Source organism: Strongylocentrotus purpuratus, unplaced genomic scaffold (genome assembly GCF_000002235.5).
Source record: "Strongylocentrotus purpuratus isolate Spur 01 unplaced genomic scaffold, Spur_5.0 spur5_scaffold_6, whole genome shotgun sequence".
NCBI lineage: Eukaryota > Metazoa > Echinodermata > Echinoidea > Camarodonta > Strongylocentrotidae > Strongylocentrotus > Strongylocentrotus purpuratus.
Window position 1 is genome coordinate 37,668,134 of NW_022145612.1, and position 13,986 is coordinate 37,682,119.

Sequence of the window (13,986 nt, forward strand, 5' to 3'; positions counted from 1 at the left end):
AGGACCCCACATTCTGATATTCTAATGGACACAATTAGGTCACCGTAGATTCGAATATGGCATCAATTTGACCTACGCAAGAAATTACGTCGAAATGAGAGGAGTTAGAACAATAAACTTGATGTTGAAGACCCTAACGGTTATAATTGAGATAAACTTCAAAACTTTTGATTGAAAATTTTGAAATATCTTATTTTTTAATTGGATTTTTTGTTATTTTTAATTACCAAATATTTGATCGTGGATTTTAGCTCTTGTCATTAATAATGTTATTTCTTTTCTTCTGAGCGGGATAACGGGCTGCCCAGACCTAAAGAAGTCATAAACCGGGCTACATATTTCCCAAGCACTTAGAGTCATTGTCCAAACCTGATAAAGGCTGTACGCAGTTATGTTGTTCAGCATTTTCATGATTATCACATCTGTCATGATTATCACGACTTTACCATCATCATTTCGACCCAAATTTCTCATAATAAACAAGCAAATTCTAGATGGCCCTTGCCCTTCGAAGATGTTTGGTTTATAGCTAACTAGCGTTGCAATTGGGTTTCACCAAAGTGTTGGGCTTTGGATCAGCATTAGGTTTAGGTATAGTGTTTGGTCCAGGAAGTAAATGAAGTTAAGAATACCTTCAGTATATGATATATTGAAGAATTTGTTGGGGTAGTATGTAATATTGTTATCATCATCATTAGTAACATCACCCTATTTATTATCGTTTCGATCTGCAGTTCTCTTACGAAGCCAGCGAGGTCCAGATGACCTTCCTGCGTCTGCTGTCCAACAAGGCACACCAGAACGTGACCTACCACTGTAAGAACTCTGTGGCTGTACGCGACAGGCAGACTGGATCAACAGAGCAGGCTCTGAGACTCATGACAACATCAGATGTAGAATTATCACTTGATGCACCAAGCCAGGAGCAATACGAAGTTATTGAAGACGGATGCCAGGTAGGTTGACGTTTCCATGGAAGTAAAGGTTTATGATACAATGGTATCCTTGTAGAGGTATTACTGTCGAGGGGTTTCATATTTCCAAAGAACTGTTTGGCAATTTCTGAACGAACTGCAATATGATAAAAAATAATTTTGTTTTGGTTAAGTACATTTTCAATGTATTAATTTATTCATTCACTCAGTTAATCATTCTAACCTTCATGCATCCATTTCTACCCTCTGTCTTTCCTTCTTTCTTCCTCCTGACTCATAATTATTTCCCCATGCTGGCTAATAGTTTGTTCACCAGACAGATGTGGAACCATATGTAAAACAGAAATTGCCAAGACAGTTTGTTCATAATGGGTCGGTTGGAGTTGGTTTGGCGGTACGACCGTGATGTGACATCGTTAGGTTCTTATGAACATGCATCATCTGATCGCTAAAACATTATTAACCCTACAATCTTTTTACAGAAAACATGATACATTCGTTCCACTACTTTTCTTCTTCTCTTTACAGCTCCGAACAGGAGAATGGGGCCAGACAGTTATAAACTATTCCACCAGGAGAAATACCCGTCTCCCAATTGTTGATGTCGCTCCTTCAGATATTGGAAGAGAAGACCAAGAATTTGGCATCACTCTGGGACCCGTCTGTTTCTCATAATTTAAAGAAACCGACTTGACAGTATTCTAACTTCTCGTGTGAAACCCCATCCAAAGAAACCATGAAACGAACAAATTATATAAATGATGAATTATTTGGTAATAGCGCCGAATTGCTTCTGACAGCCTTTTTTGGATATGAACTTGTTTACACTTGGGAGATGGTGACCATTTTCTTTATTTTCACAAAGCAATACGAAATTTTTGTAGGGAAGCTTCATTTTAAAAATACATCTCCGGAAAATTAGAAATCCTACATTCAATGGGCTGTCCAGTAAGATTATACCAGCAATATAAAAGTGCCTTCTGTGGTTTACCTTAAAATGATCGTTAACATTTTAGCTCTGTTCGAAAGAAAGTATGCCGTCCTAGAGACAACTTCTGACAAAATACCAGTACGATCGGTTTTGTTCCATGTACATGTATGTGTGTGATCCCAAGTCATTCCTGTAGTATATAGCTATAGTCTATATCGTTCCTTAGATGTTTTGCCCTAATTTTCCTTTCATTTGATGTAGTTTTTCAGATACCATGATAACCATTTAGTCTAGATTGCAGTGTTCACATATCGAAGTAGATAATTTAGAATTACTCTAGATTTGAACATTTTCATCTGTAATTCCATAGATTTGCATGTGTATACCAACGAGATTTGTAGACAGTAGGTTCCATCCCCCCCCCTCCCCACCCATCATGCCCATTGTTGTGTATTGTGTAGCTCCCTCATTCCCCTGGAATTATATCAGTCTGAACGATTCAAACGATTGATTCTGTTTTTGTTGATATTGTACATAGTATAGAAACATTATCTCAAGACCGCTAGGCCTTTGGTTTAAATTCAGCCGGTGCATGCTGGGTAAAGTAACCATAGCAACGATATTGTGATGAAGTATAGTACTGGGTCTGGCATGGAACGTTGACGTGAGAAAGATTTATTTGTTTGCAATTATGAGATGTATAATGTTAATGATCATTTTGAAGTAAAAACACAAAATATTGAAAAAAGAAGAAATTATATATTATTGATGAATGTATAAAAACAAGTTCAGAGCATCCCTACAAACAAACTGGTGTGTCGAGTCTTTATTTAACGACTTTATTACCTATCGCATGTGTGATTTATTAGAAAATGAGTGTAAAATAGATTTAACAGTTTAAAGTGAAAACGATATGGGTTTTGTGAGAAAAAAAACATGTTCGAAAAACATATAACAGAGTCTCAAAGTGTCTTTTGAAAATACAAACCATCAATTGTTTTCGTTGCATTCTAGATGAATTCTCGAAGCACGATGCCAAAATATATTTAGAAATACATTTTTGAGATCAAAATGAATTTTCCTTTTCTTTACCTTAATCGCATTACTTTGAAAGTGTTGACCTGCTAATGTGCCATGGAACCCCCAACACTGATTAATAGTACCATGAGCACTTACACAAATGAAATTAAAATGTATTCGGGATTGAGATGACGACAAGAAAAGCAAAATACGAAAAAAGGTAGAGAGGTAGAGAGAGAGAGAGAGAGAGAGAGAGAGAGAGAGAGAGAAAGAGAGGGAAATAAAGAGAGAGAGAGAGAGAGAGAGAGGGGTTATGAAAAAAGGACCGGGAGAGAGAGAGAGATGGTGCAAGGTGTAAAAGCGAGAGAGGAGAGACATACTATAGGAAGGGGAGAAGAGAGGGAGAGAAAGAGAGAGGGAAGAAGAGAGAGAAAGAGTGAAATTGAGAGAGGCAGAGAGGTAAGAGAAAGGGGGGAGAGAGGGAGGATGGAGGGAGTGAGAGAGAGAGAAAGAAAGAGAGAGAGGGAGAAAGGACGGGAGAGAGAGAGAGAGAGAGAGAATGGGAGAAAGAGAGAGAAAGAAAAAGAGGGATAGAGAAATATAATCTGAGGAAAAGTTTGATCAAATTTGACAGTCTATTTTATATAAATTTATAAGCAATGATATAATGACAACTGGGAGAAGATAACCACAATTGGTATAACAATGGTATTAAATACTATAAGGATTTACTTCAGGATAATGGTAACACACTCACTTTTAATCAGTTCACTGTAAACTACCTTAGGGTGAAATGTAATTTTATGGATTATTTTTCTTTGGTCCATGCAATTCCCTCTATTTGGAAAAAATCTAAAATCGCTGTTGATAGAGCGAACCACAACAGTTGGCAGAATGAGTTAATTGGTGATATGTGTAAAGCTAGTAACGTTTGCAGATTCATTCAAAAACTTTGTGTTAATAGTATTTTCAATACTCCAAATTCAGAAAGGAAATGGGCCATCCACATGAATGAGGCAAACCTGGATTGGACTACTATTTACCGTCTTTCTTTTAAGGCAACTTTGTCCACTAAATTAAGATATTTTCAATTTCAATTCTTCATCGATATCTCCCTCTGAATAAATTTCTTTTTGATATTAAATTTATTGATTCAAAACTTTGTTCCTTATGTAAAATTGATGATGAGACATTGCAACATCTTTTTTGGGACTGTAGAATTGCTCATTATTTTTGGTTAGAAGTGCAGGAAATACTGCACAAAGAACTGCACAACAGTTTTACTATTACCAACAGAAATGTTTTTTTGGTATCACGGATCCTGCTTTTGAAAAATTTAATTTTGTAATTATTCATGCCAAGTATTATCTGTATTGCTGTCGATGTAACAAGATATTGCCTACCAAGTATCAATTTATTTGTAAATTAAAACTAAGTTGTGCTATCGGAAAACAAATTGCCCTTGGTCGGGATAGACTTGACTCTTGGAACAAGAAATGGGATCTTTTGAATATTTAAATTTTGTGTATGCTTTATATTCTGGGTATTAAACGCTCTTTTTATTTTTTTATATCTTATATAGGGTGTTTCTACATACATGTAATATGACCTGCTGGGTACATGCTGAACTCTTTTCTGTCTGTATTTTTTCAATTTCGATGTAAATTGTACGTATTTTGTCTTGTCTATTTTTGTTTTTGTTTGGTAATGTTTAAAAAGAAAATTGCCTAAATTGTAATAAGATTGTATGAGGTCAACTTAAGAGTGTAATATGGAGCTGGTGGTTATATTTTGTACGTTTTTTCCCCCCACCAGTTCCAAGTACACGTACAGGCGAATAAACATGAGAAAAAAAAGGAAAAAAATTGGGAGAAGATTGTAGGTAGGTAATTTGTATCAAAATAATATAAAGACTACCGTAACCATCGTTACGTTTGTGAAACCAATTTCATGTAATACTATGTAGTGAGATCCGATGATGATGATAATGATGATGATGATGATGATGATGACAATGGTGATGACGACAGTGGTGTAACTGCTGACGACGGCTATGTTGACACTGATTGGAGTGGGTAATTTTGTAAATATAAATACAAATTGAAAAATAGGATGATATGTCTATGGTCACAGTTAAAACAAAAATTTACGGGTCGGAGTGCCGAAAACATATTCTGTAAATTGGTTATTTGGTTGTGACAACAAGGTTGGTCGTAAATATCACGTGATTGGTTCATCTGTGTCAGCCATGTTGTTTTTCATGTACTCTACATCAAATGGTACCTTCATTATCGAACAAGACATTTACATTCCAAAATCAATGCACTTTTTTGGGTCGGTCCAGGCTAACAAGAGGGGAAATCAAACTCTGGAATTGAGAAAAATCGATGAGGGATGAAGCAAATGAATGACAAGCTTAGTGTCCAAACAGTCGATATGATTCCATTTATTCGTATGCGATTAAAGGTAAAGACCAGTATTGGAAACGCCCCAATTTCAAAAAATGAAATGGAAGCTCTCATTACCAATCATGTGAAAGAATATGTTTTGACTAATACATGATGATAAAAAATTTGCCGGGAAACCGCCTACTAATTCATATATTTGGTAAATTTGTTTCTCTCATGGTCTGTGAGAGATATCGGGTAGTCCCATATACATCTTTCTGTGTATAGTGCTTGTAACTTTACGAAGAATGGGCCAAATTTCTTATCATTTTGATGATTCCAGAACCTTGCAGATGCTAGATGCTAGATGATCAACCTTTTCTGATCGATTCCACAACGTTTCTTTCACAATGCAATTGCATGACCATAACTGGTCTTTACCTTTAACTAAACAAAACTCACTCCCATGGTTACAGTGGTGGAATTACCTGGAATCAGGCCGAATTCAAACTTGTGGCAAACCTTGCAAACAAAACCAGATAAATGTCTTAAATCAACCACATGCAAGCAAGCAGGATCTTCGCCTTTTTGATAAAATTATTTTTCGGGTAGGATTCGCTCATCACTTGACGGTGCATGGACAACAACTTGAGATGCCATCTCATAACCCATTCACACCAAAGCGATTGACACCAGAGCGATGACAGACCGAGCAATATATTATATTACACTGAATGGCCAATAATCAACCGCTTTCGAATCGCTCTGGAGTCTATTTAGCGCGGTGTGACCGAGGTTCAACAAGGATGGTTGCTGTGTACACTATCCTGTTCCCGACAATAACCTAGGTTCAAGAATGTGGGAGGATAGATCATTAAGGTCACATCCAGGGTTATCATCGAACTGAGGAAAAATCTCATGAATCCCATTTTTACGAGATGACGTAGGCATCGGAGGGCTATAAAAGTCCAAGCAACAGTCAGTTTTATAGATTGTTGGTGTCTGTATTTTAGTTGTCTCTTAAAATGTACCTGGATGAAATACGATGTCACAAGTATTGACCCATAACTTCATAGTTGCTGTGTTACTAGCCCAGTCATAATACACAAGTTCTTTAGTCCATCGTCAGAACTGGAAGCATATTTGTGATTTCTTTGTGGCACCCATTTTCAATAACTTTTTACCGGCAACGATGGAGTATTTTGAAAGATGTCGCCCACCTAAGAAAGTTCTAACAAAGAAACAAAGTAAGTAGTGATTTTGTGTTGAAACGATTCTCTGACGCAGCTATATGTATTGGTGCAGAACAATGCAGTGTAATCATTATACTTTCAAGTTTTTAGTTCTTATTGTTCGAAATAGGATGACATACATGTCGATTTTGATATTTATCATTTGATGTGCCCAGATGAATGTAGATCATACGAGAGAAAGAGCTATTGATGATCGGTAGGACTTGACTAGAACATACAGGGAAATATGATCGGAGAGATATGTGATGCTAAGGAAAAAAAGCAGGAGGAAAGGAAAACAAATCATGACAGAAGAACAAACAGTTAAAGTGTAGAGAAAGATATAAACGTAATGGAGAAAATACATTATCAAACAAGGAATGACATTCAATGTGTTCTGTTAATATGCACGGCAGGCTTTTAAAAAAACCCATTCTGATGACATGGTTGAACAAAAAACAATAAAGGAAGGTATTAGACATCAAATATAGAAGAAAAAAACCTCACACAGCCTTCTGTGTCATGTCTATGATAAATTATCTGACGTCTCTGAATAGCAAACGCACATTAAGTTTCTTGAGGTATACTATATTGTTTCAACATTAAAACCAAAAATACCAAGCCGTTTTAAAGTTATCATTAACTTCATTTCATTATATTAAAAATATATCAACTGCTTTTCAAAATACATGCAATATTACAAAACCAAAAGGTTTGTTTTAAAAGCGAGCGGACTATCATCTACTTTTATCACTATTCTTTGTTATACATTTTATTTACATGGACCACTTTAAAGACCGTGTTCGGCAAACATAGTTGAGTCTGATTTTTTGACGCGTCGACTTTGCTTTGAACTCGTAACTGGGATAAATAAAAGTCAATACCTGTGTTGCTCGGAAGACGAGCGCACTTTGTAAATTTACACATCAGAAGCAAACAAGAACAAAAACAATTGGCACATCTAGTAAGAAAACCTGGTGGTGAACGGTAAACCAATACTCGGTCCTTCTCGAGTGCTTTGTTGTACTATCAAGTAGGCATAGAATTCAGCTACCAGAAGGTTGTCCTTCCTAGTTCCCTTACTGTCAAACGCGAGATGCTGAACAAATTATAGAAAGTATCATCATTAGACATCAGGATCATGTAAAACGCAATGATTTCTACCCATATTCATCTCCTGTTGTCAGGTTGATGTAGGTTACATTCAGCCTTGAACATCTTCTGTCGGGTTTTCTTTAAAATGATACCAACAATGATTTGAATGTTTTAAATATTATACACTTGCGACGAAAACGATACAAATTTGTGTCACAATTTCTATTCGCTTATTTGCCTCATTAAGATTTTGTGATTTGATGATTATGAAGGAGCATTTGGTCACATGATCTGGAAATAATATACACTAAAACTAGTAATTAGTATGCATAAATAAAAGTAACACAGCTTGTCCAGAACAAACAAGGCATATATATAAGAAGTAATGAGTATAAATAACGATGTAGAATAAAATAGGACAATAAATAAAAGAAAAAATGAAATGCAGAACGAGGAGAAAACTAACAATAGGACGATATTGGTTCCTAATTCATAGGGATTCTATTTCCCTTCTCAATACAATCACGTGAGACACTTATAATTGGTAAAATACTGATGGCACTTTTGAATGTCCTGTAGTGTGCTCTAATTGAAATGTCAAGGCATGATAACTTGTTGATCAAGGCTGCCCATGTTCCCCCATTAGCGTGTTGTTATGAATCCATTGGTTCCCTAACTGGACACACAAACAAATCAAAGTCTGCAACAGATCGATCGATAATTGCTCTTTATACAAGTGCTTTGATTAACCCTGTGTCATGGGTATTGTCATCAAGGGGTATTCTAAAGCCTTTCAAGTGAATGAAAAGGTCTGACCATGCGACAGAGCGACGTAGTCAATCAAGAGCGTTGCAGGATTCTAATCGACATCGTTGGAAGATTTCAGGACTGTATCTACCTTGTTATGGCGTTCAGTCTCAGTTCACGAACGGGCAAGGTGTCCAAGTACAATGTGATTTTGTTACCATGGTTATAGGCATTTTCGCAAACTTATCGGAGATGCCTCAATGTTTATGTTTGGTTGGAGAGATATTACACTGAGCGGTGAAGAAAGTAAATGTACAAGTAAGTGTAAATTTAAGTTCACATAATAAAATGCTCTCGTCTTTAAATGTTGTGAACGTGTTTTAACGCATGGCAAATGGTTCAGTCCATATACCCGATGCTTTTCCGGATTATTATCATTGATACAAAAATATTCGAATGTGCACCATTTTCGAACATTATATGCCTACCTAGAACTTTTTTTACCTTGTTCAGTTCATTCTTGGCTAAGAACAGAGAGATTTACAATCAGTTGTAAAAGCGTTAGTTTACTCTGTGATATTGAAGATGTAATTAGAAGACCTATATATTTGACTTATAATAGAGGTATAATGAATATTATCACATGTTCCACGCTGCACCCTTAGTTTGTCCCGCGCTCTAAAGTCCCTAATTTCCAAATTCCTAAATAGATGCATCTATTTGGGTATGGTAACTTAATTTCTATTGTACATTTTAATATTACATCATTAAAAATAAAGGAAAGCATATTGATCGTGTTTCTGATAGTCTTGTGTAACTGAAATGTGTCACATCTCTTTCTGGTATTTATCACGTCAAATAATTAAAGGCATCGTTTAACAATGTTAAATATGAGATGCATGGCCCACATGTTATCAGTGACTGTGATATGGTGTAATATTGAAACCCTTACAAAATTGCGCTTCAAAATGATCATGAAGTGCCTCAAAAAATTAAAAGTCTTTGAATGACCGGTTTTACCATACTCATTTTCCCCAATAAACTGTAGTTTTATAAAAACCGTTAGGAAAACGGATGTTAAAATTTCGATTTCCAATTATAACTATCTTGATAATAAGACAGGCGATCGACTCGTAAAAGTTATGGGGTTCCTGAATGGCCTAAAGGTTAATAATTATCATTGCAGCATGAGCTAAATCCAGGATTTTGTTTCAGAATCTGAGACAAAGTTACCCAATCCCTTTAAGTTTTTGTTTAAACTTTTTTCTTTATCCGAAATTCATGTTTTATTTGGGCTCAAGTTACATCTGGCATATACCACTGTTTTCTCCAGTAAATCTCAACTGGTCGTATCATTTTCTATCAATTTTTGCAATTCCTAAATCATGACTTACTTATACCGAATACTCTATGTAGATCATGTACCTATTTCAACTAGTAAATTTATGAAAAATATTATATGAAACATTGCCTTAAAGCAGTTGTGAAATATTTGACATGTTTCTTTCTGATGGCCAAACATGTCAAATTTCTTTGTTTAATTGGCAAAACTTCTTGTTGAAAACCCCTCAGTAGGTACGAATATTTTCTTACAGACTTGTATTTATTTATTTATCTATAATCGGGTTTGTACTTGTTTATGACATGGCGAACGTGAATGGCAAAGATTGCAGTTGGTTTAATAACACATAGGCGCAGACTCATAAATCAGAATGATTTAATGTTAACATTGGTACACACCAAATTTACCATGAATTATTTAGCTTCGTTTATCACATACTACATGACTACAGACATTACAACCTCTATTTGTGCTCGACATTTACATTCTCAAATGTTTTTTCTACTGTGTACGGATGACTTGAGGTATCCTAATCCTATATCACTCCAAGAGGACAGACATGATGGCAAACACTGTTGTCTAAGGATGTTCTCAAGGCTATTTGCTCGGTCCTATGTTGTTCTTTATTTGTTGAAGAGAAACACTGTTTCTTTACAGGTTTTGTTCGCGTGAGTACGTGGTAAACACGATTAGCTAAAATGGCACTTGGTGAAAAGAAACAGAAGGAACAGCCCCAGATAGAGCAAATAGTCTAGAAGACGTCATTTCACTGGATTACTTGTTGTTTGCCATTTTGTACATCGTCCTAGAAAGATGGGATTATGGTAGCTCTAGCACCATCAAAATAATAGTACATCAGTTTCACTAACTAAAGAGAAGTGAAATTGTGAACACGCTCTAGTAAACATACCTGCTAGCTATGTATTTCACTGTTGCTAAGACTGGTGAATGGAAACAATTTTTCCCTGTTATTTGTCCTCTATGTTTCATGTACATCTATCATAGTCTCTGCTTTCTTAAATTGGTACTCCTACATTGTTACAGACAAGTATGTCTTTCTTTAATATGCATATTATGACTGGATCTAGTGGCAAATGAAATGTTGTGATGAACATGGCCCTAGGAGCCAGGGATGCTGCCCGAGCTGGAGTTGGGGGTGCTGCAGGGAGATGGGAGGGGAGGGGGCTTTGGGGTGCTATCAGCAAATGTTAGAGTGAATATATGCACCGCAGTAAATAAAAGATCGCTTGTCACTTCATTTCTTCTTACTTTTTTCCCCTTCCTATTTTTTTCTTTACAGTCATGGCAGAAGAGAGGAAGAAATTCTTCAACCTGGTAAAGAAACTCCACGTATATTACCGCGACCAGCTGAGTGCAGCGCTCATCTCGATCAACAAATTCGAGAAGGGCAAAAAGTATTTCATCCGAGCTCTTAGGGTAATCGTTCCGGTGTGTTACGACGATATCCCCGTGCTGACGCTCAAGAACATGGAGGATGAACTCAAACTTTACAGGGAGAACAGTCCCGAGAACGACCCGGTAAATAACGGCATCACCCCTGGGGTCACTCCTGACGGCATAGGAAATCGACTCGAAACGATGACCGTAAGTACCAGGGCTTCATCTTCGCGAATTAGGGAGAATGACGCTACCAGCCAACACAAAGCGCACTGCCAAATCGTCGAAACATTCTTGAAAAACGTTCACAACTTTCGTCTGTTTCGGCAGCATGTCAAAATGAACATTGTCACGAAGCTTCAGAAAATACCGAGGAATGTTGTGGAGACGGATATGCAGAAGAGGGCATTGGGTGAGATAGAGGCCTTACTTGGTGCCTGGACTATCCTCCTAGACCGGAACAACAACCTCGTCAGGCTTGTCCATCCAGAGGTCAGGGAGCAGGCCGAGAAGATGTTTGAAACTGAACAAGAGGTGGCGTACTATGTTGGTATCCTGAGCGTACTGCCGAAACTCACTGACATAGCCAACAAGATTGAGTTCTCTTTGACGAAATATGAAATGAGTGCAGATAGAGTTTAACGATGCACATTTTGACCTTGGCACCTATTGAAAAATTAGTTATCTTTTGAAATATTATATTACTTTAAGTTATTGTGTTATGTGGTTTCCTCTTGTCTTACACTTCACTTTAAGGTGTCGTGGACGTTAAATGGGTACCCGGTAGGGATGCGAAAGCTAATGTAATTTGATTAGCAAGTGTGCGCTTGCCGATGTCCGGAGTAATAATATGTATGTATCTGTAAAGCGCTTTGAGAGGGCCTTTGGTCCTGAAAAGCCTTATATAAGAACTAGCTATTATTATTATCATTCAAGCTCAGCGGCTCACGATTGTCTTTCAATCTGGTTGTTTTTCGCGTTAAAAGAATTGTATTGCATGTTTAAGGGCACACCCCCCCCCCCCACTTCGGCCTTTTAATAGAGCTGTGCCCTCCAATTATGTTGTGTATTCAGGAATGCATCTGTTGTACATTTTTGTCAAAAGAGTAAATTACATTAATCTATCCATTTATTTCTTTGTTTATATTTATTGGAAATACATGTCTTTAAATTGAAGTGAAAATGAAATCCAGCAAATGTTTTGTGTGTGTCGAATGGTAATGCTTGTTTTTCATCCATTTTGAATTAAGTTAATTGCGATAAATCAAAAGGAATTTTAAATGTATCTCGTCACTAAAACACATTAAATTGCAGCAAACAACACGTGAAAAGGAGAGCCCTCAATACAAAAAGTTTATAGATCACATGTTTTGCAACTCATGAGGCCATGGTCTGCCTACGTCACTGTATTGGTTGTAATGCTGGTTGCAACGCTAAAACAAAGATTGTAACCTATTCGTATTAACGGTAATACAGGCGCGTACGCAGGGGGGGGGGGGGTGTTTGGGGGGTTAAACCCCCCTTTGGTATTTTTATGTGTATAACCCCCCTAAACCCCCCCCCTTTGTTTTGTTTTTTGTTTTTTGTTTTTTGATTATTCCCATGGCTGACCTAAAAAACGCGACCTTACCCCCCCCCCCCCGCAAACGGAGCAAAATGTCAAATTTTTAAATTTCGAGACCAAAAAAAAAAAAAAAGTTTCCTCTTCCCCCCCCCCCCCCCGCTTATTCAGCGGCTGGCTGAGTCGATGCGAAATTTTCGGCCCGATTTAAAAATGTTAAACCCCCTCCCCCCCCCCCCCCCCCTTGGAAAAATCCTGCGTACGCGCCTGCGGTAATACATATAGAAATGGAAATGGTTTATTAAAAAGATCATCGCAGCCAGCAGCTGAATTTCGATCCATTTGACAAAGAAAAAATACAAATGCAATTCAAATTCATATAACACAAAATATGACATAAGTCAAAAATCAAACATATAGACATTTCATACAGATTCATTGATCAATGGCGTCATGGCGTCACTACATATCATGATGGTGTCCTTCACTTTCAGCGAGTGTAGCCATTGATGAGTGAATGAGCATCTGAGTTTCGCTTTGAAACCATTACCTAAAACTATTTGAAGCGCCAAGCCAAATAGTTTATTGCATTAATTACTCAGCTGAGGATGGGTTAGGGAGTCATTTGGAGAGAAACAGGATTGAAATAGAAGAGGGAGATAGGTGGAGAAGGAAGAGGAGGAGAGGAGAGAAGCGGATGAGATAGGAAAAGAGGAAAGGGATATTGATATACAATAGAGAGAGTAGGACAGAAATGGAAAAGAGGGAAAGAAAGATAGAAAGAGGGAGAGATCGACAGAAAGAGAGAGAAAGAGAGGGAGGGAGAGAGAGAGAGAGAGAGAGAAAGAGAGAGAGAGAGAGAGAGAGAGAAAGGGCGTAGCGATTCAGTTGTAAAAAACGTCCAACCCTGGATAAGAAGGGTGTATTCATGTTCAAAAATATCCGGTAAATACACACTTAAAGCTGAAATTAAATGTATTTCCCTAAAGAACATTTAATCTGGTCTTTAAATTCTCGAGACTAAGTCTTTTTCCAGCACTGCCTTTCTATGGAGTCGATAAATTGCTAACCTGTTTCCACCCTTCTTAATAATAACGATTAAAAGTGGAATATAAATGTCCTATTGCTGTTGCATTAAAATCAATTGTAGTAATCAATTATAATGCTGATATTGGTCAAATAAATCACTGAATTCGATTCATGTTGTTGACAACCAGTTATTTGGCGGATTCGAGTATTGTTTAATCAAGGCCACTCGACTCCACCAACAAACCAATCGCAATCATGCAAATAATTTGATAACATATCTTTTAATTGGAAGATTAACGTATTGGTACC

The 13,986-nt window shown here is 37.0% G+C and overlaps 2 protein-coding genes across 4 annotated transcripts in view; both read left to right on the plus strand.

Moving 5' to 3' along the window:
• The window catches only part of LOC575353 (collagen, 5 alpha fibrillar), a 59,866-nt gene extending 57,194 nt beyond the window's left edge, over nt 1-2,672 (plus strand). The window contains exons 70-71 of the mRNA XM_030973023.1: nt 735-956; nt 1,464-2,672. Of these exons, the coding sequence (XP_030828883.1) occupies nt 735-956; nt 1,464-1,610 (369 nt within the window). The 3' untranslated portion in view covers nt 1,611-2,672. The remainder of the gene's footprint in view (nt 1-734; nt 957-1,463) is intronic.
• Nucleotides 2,673-6,127: 3,455 nt separating this feature from the next.
• LOC105443398 lies at nt 6,128-12,219 on the plus strand. 3 transcript variants are annotated; one of them, XM_011676487.2, is made up of 2 exons: nt 6,128-6,520; nt 10,990-12,219. In XM_011676487.2, the coding sequence occupies exons 1-2, from the start codon at nt 6,466-6,468 to the stop codon at nt 11,727-11,729; spliced, it is 795 nt and encodes a 264-aa protein (XP_011674789.2). In that variant the 5' UTR covers nt 6,128-6,465; the 3' UTR covers nt 11,730-12,219. The 3 variants fall into 3 exon arrangements, with proteins under 3 accessions (XP_011674789.2, XP_030829276.1, XP_011674788.2); XM_030973416.1 differs by lacking the exon at nt 6,128-6,520 and adding an exon at nt 8,354-8,653; XM_011676486.2 differs by lacking the exon at nt 6,128-6,520 and adding an exon at nt 8,358-8,665.
• The last annotated feature ends 1,767 nt before the right edge of the window (nt 12,220-13,986 follow it).

Coding starts and splice junctions, on each gene's coding strand:
- LOC105443398 (XM_011676486.2), top strand. CDS start 8,608: ATGTTTATGTTTGGTTGGAGAGATATTACACTGAGCGGTGAAGAAAGT. Junction 8,666..10,989: donor TGAAGAAAGTAAATGTACAA/GTAAGTGTAAAT, acceptor TTTTCTTTACAG/TCATGGCAGAAGAGAGGAAG.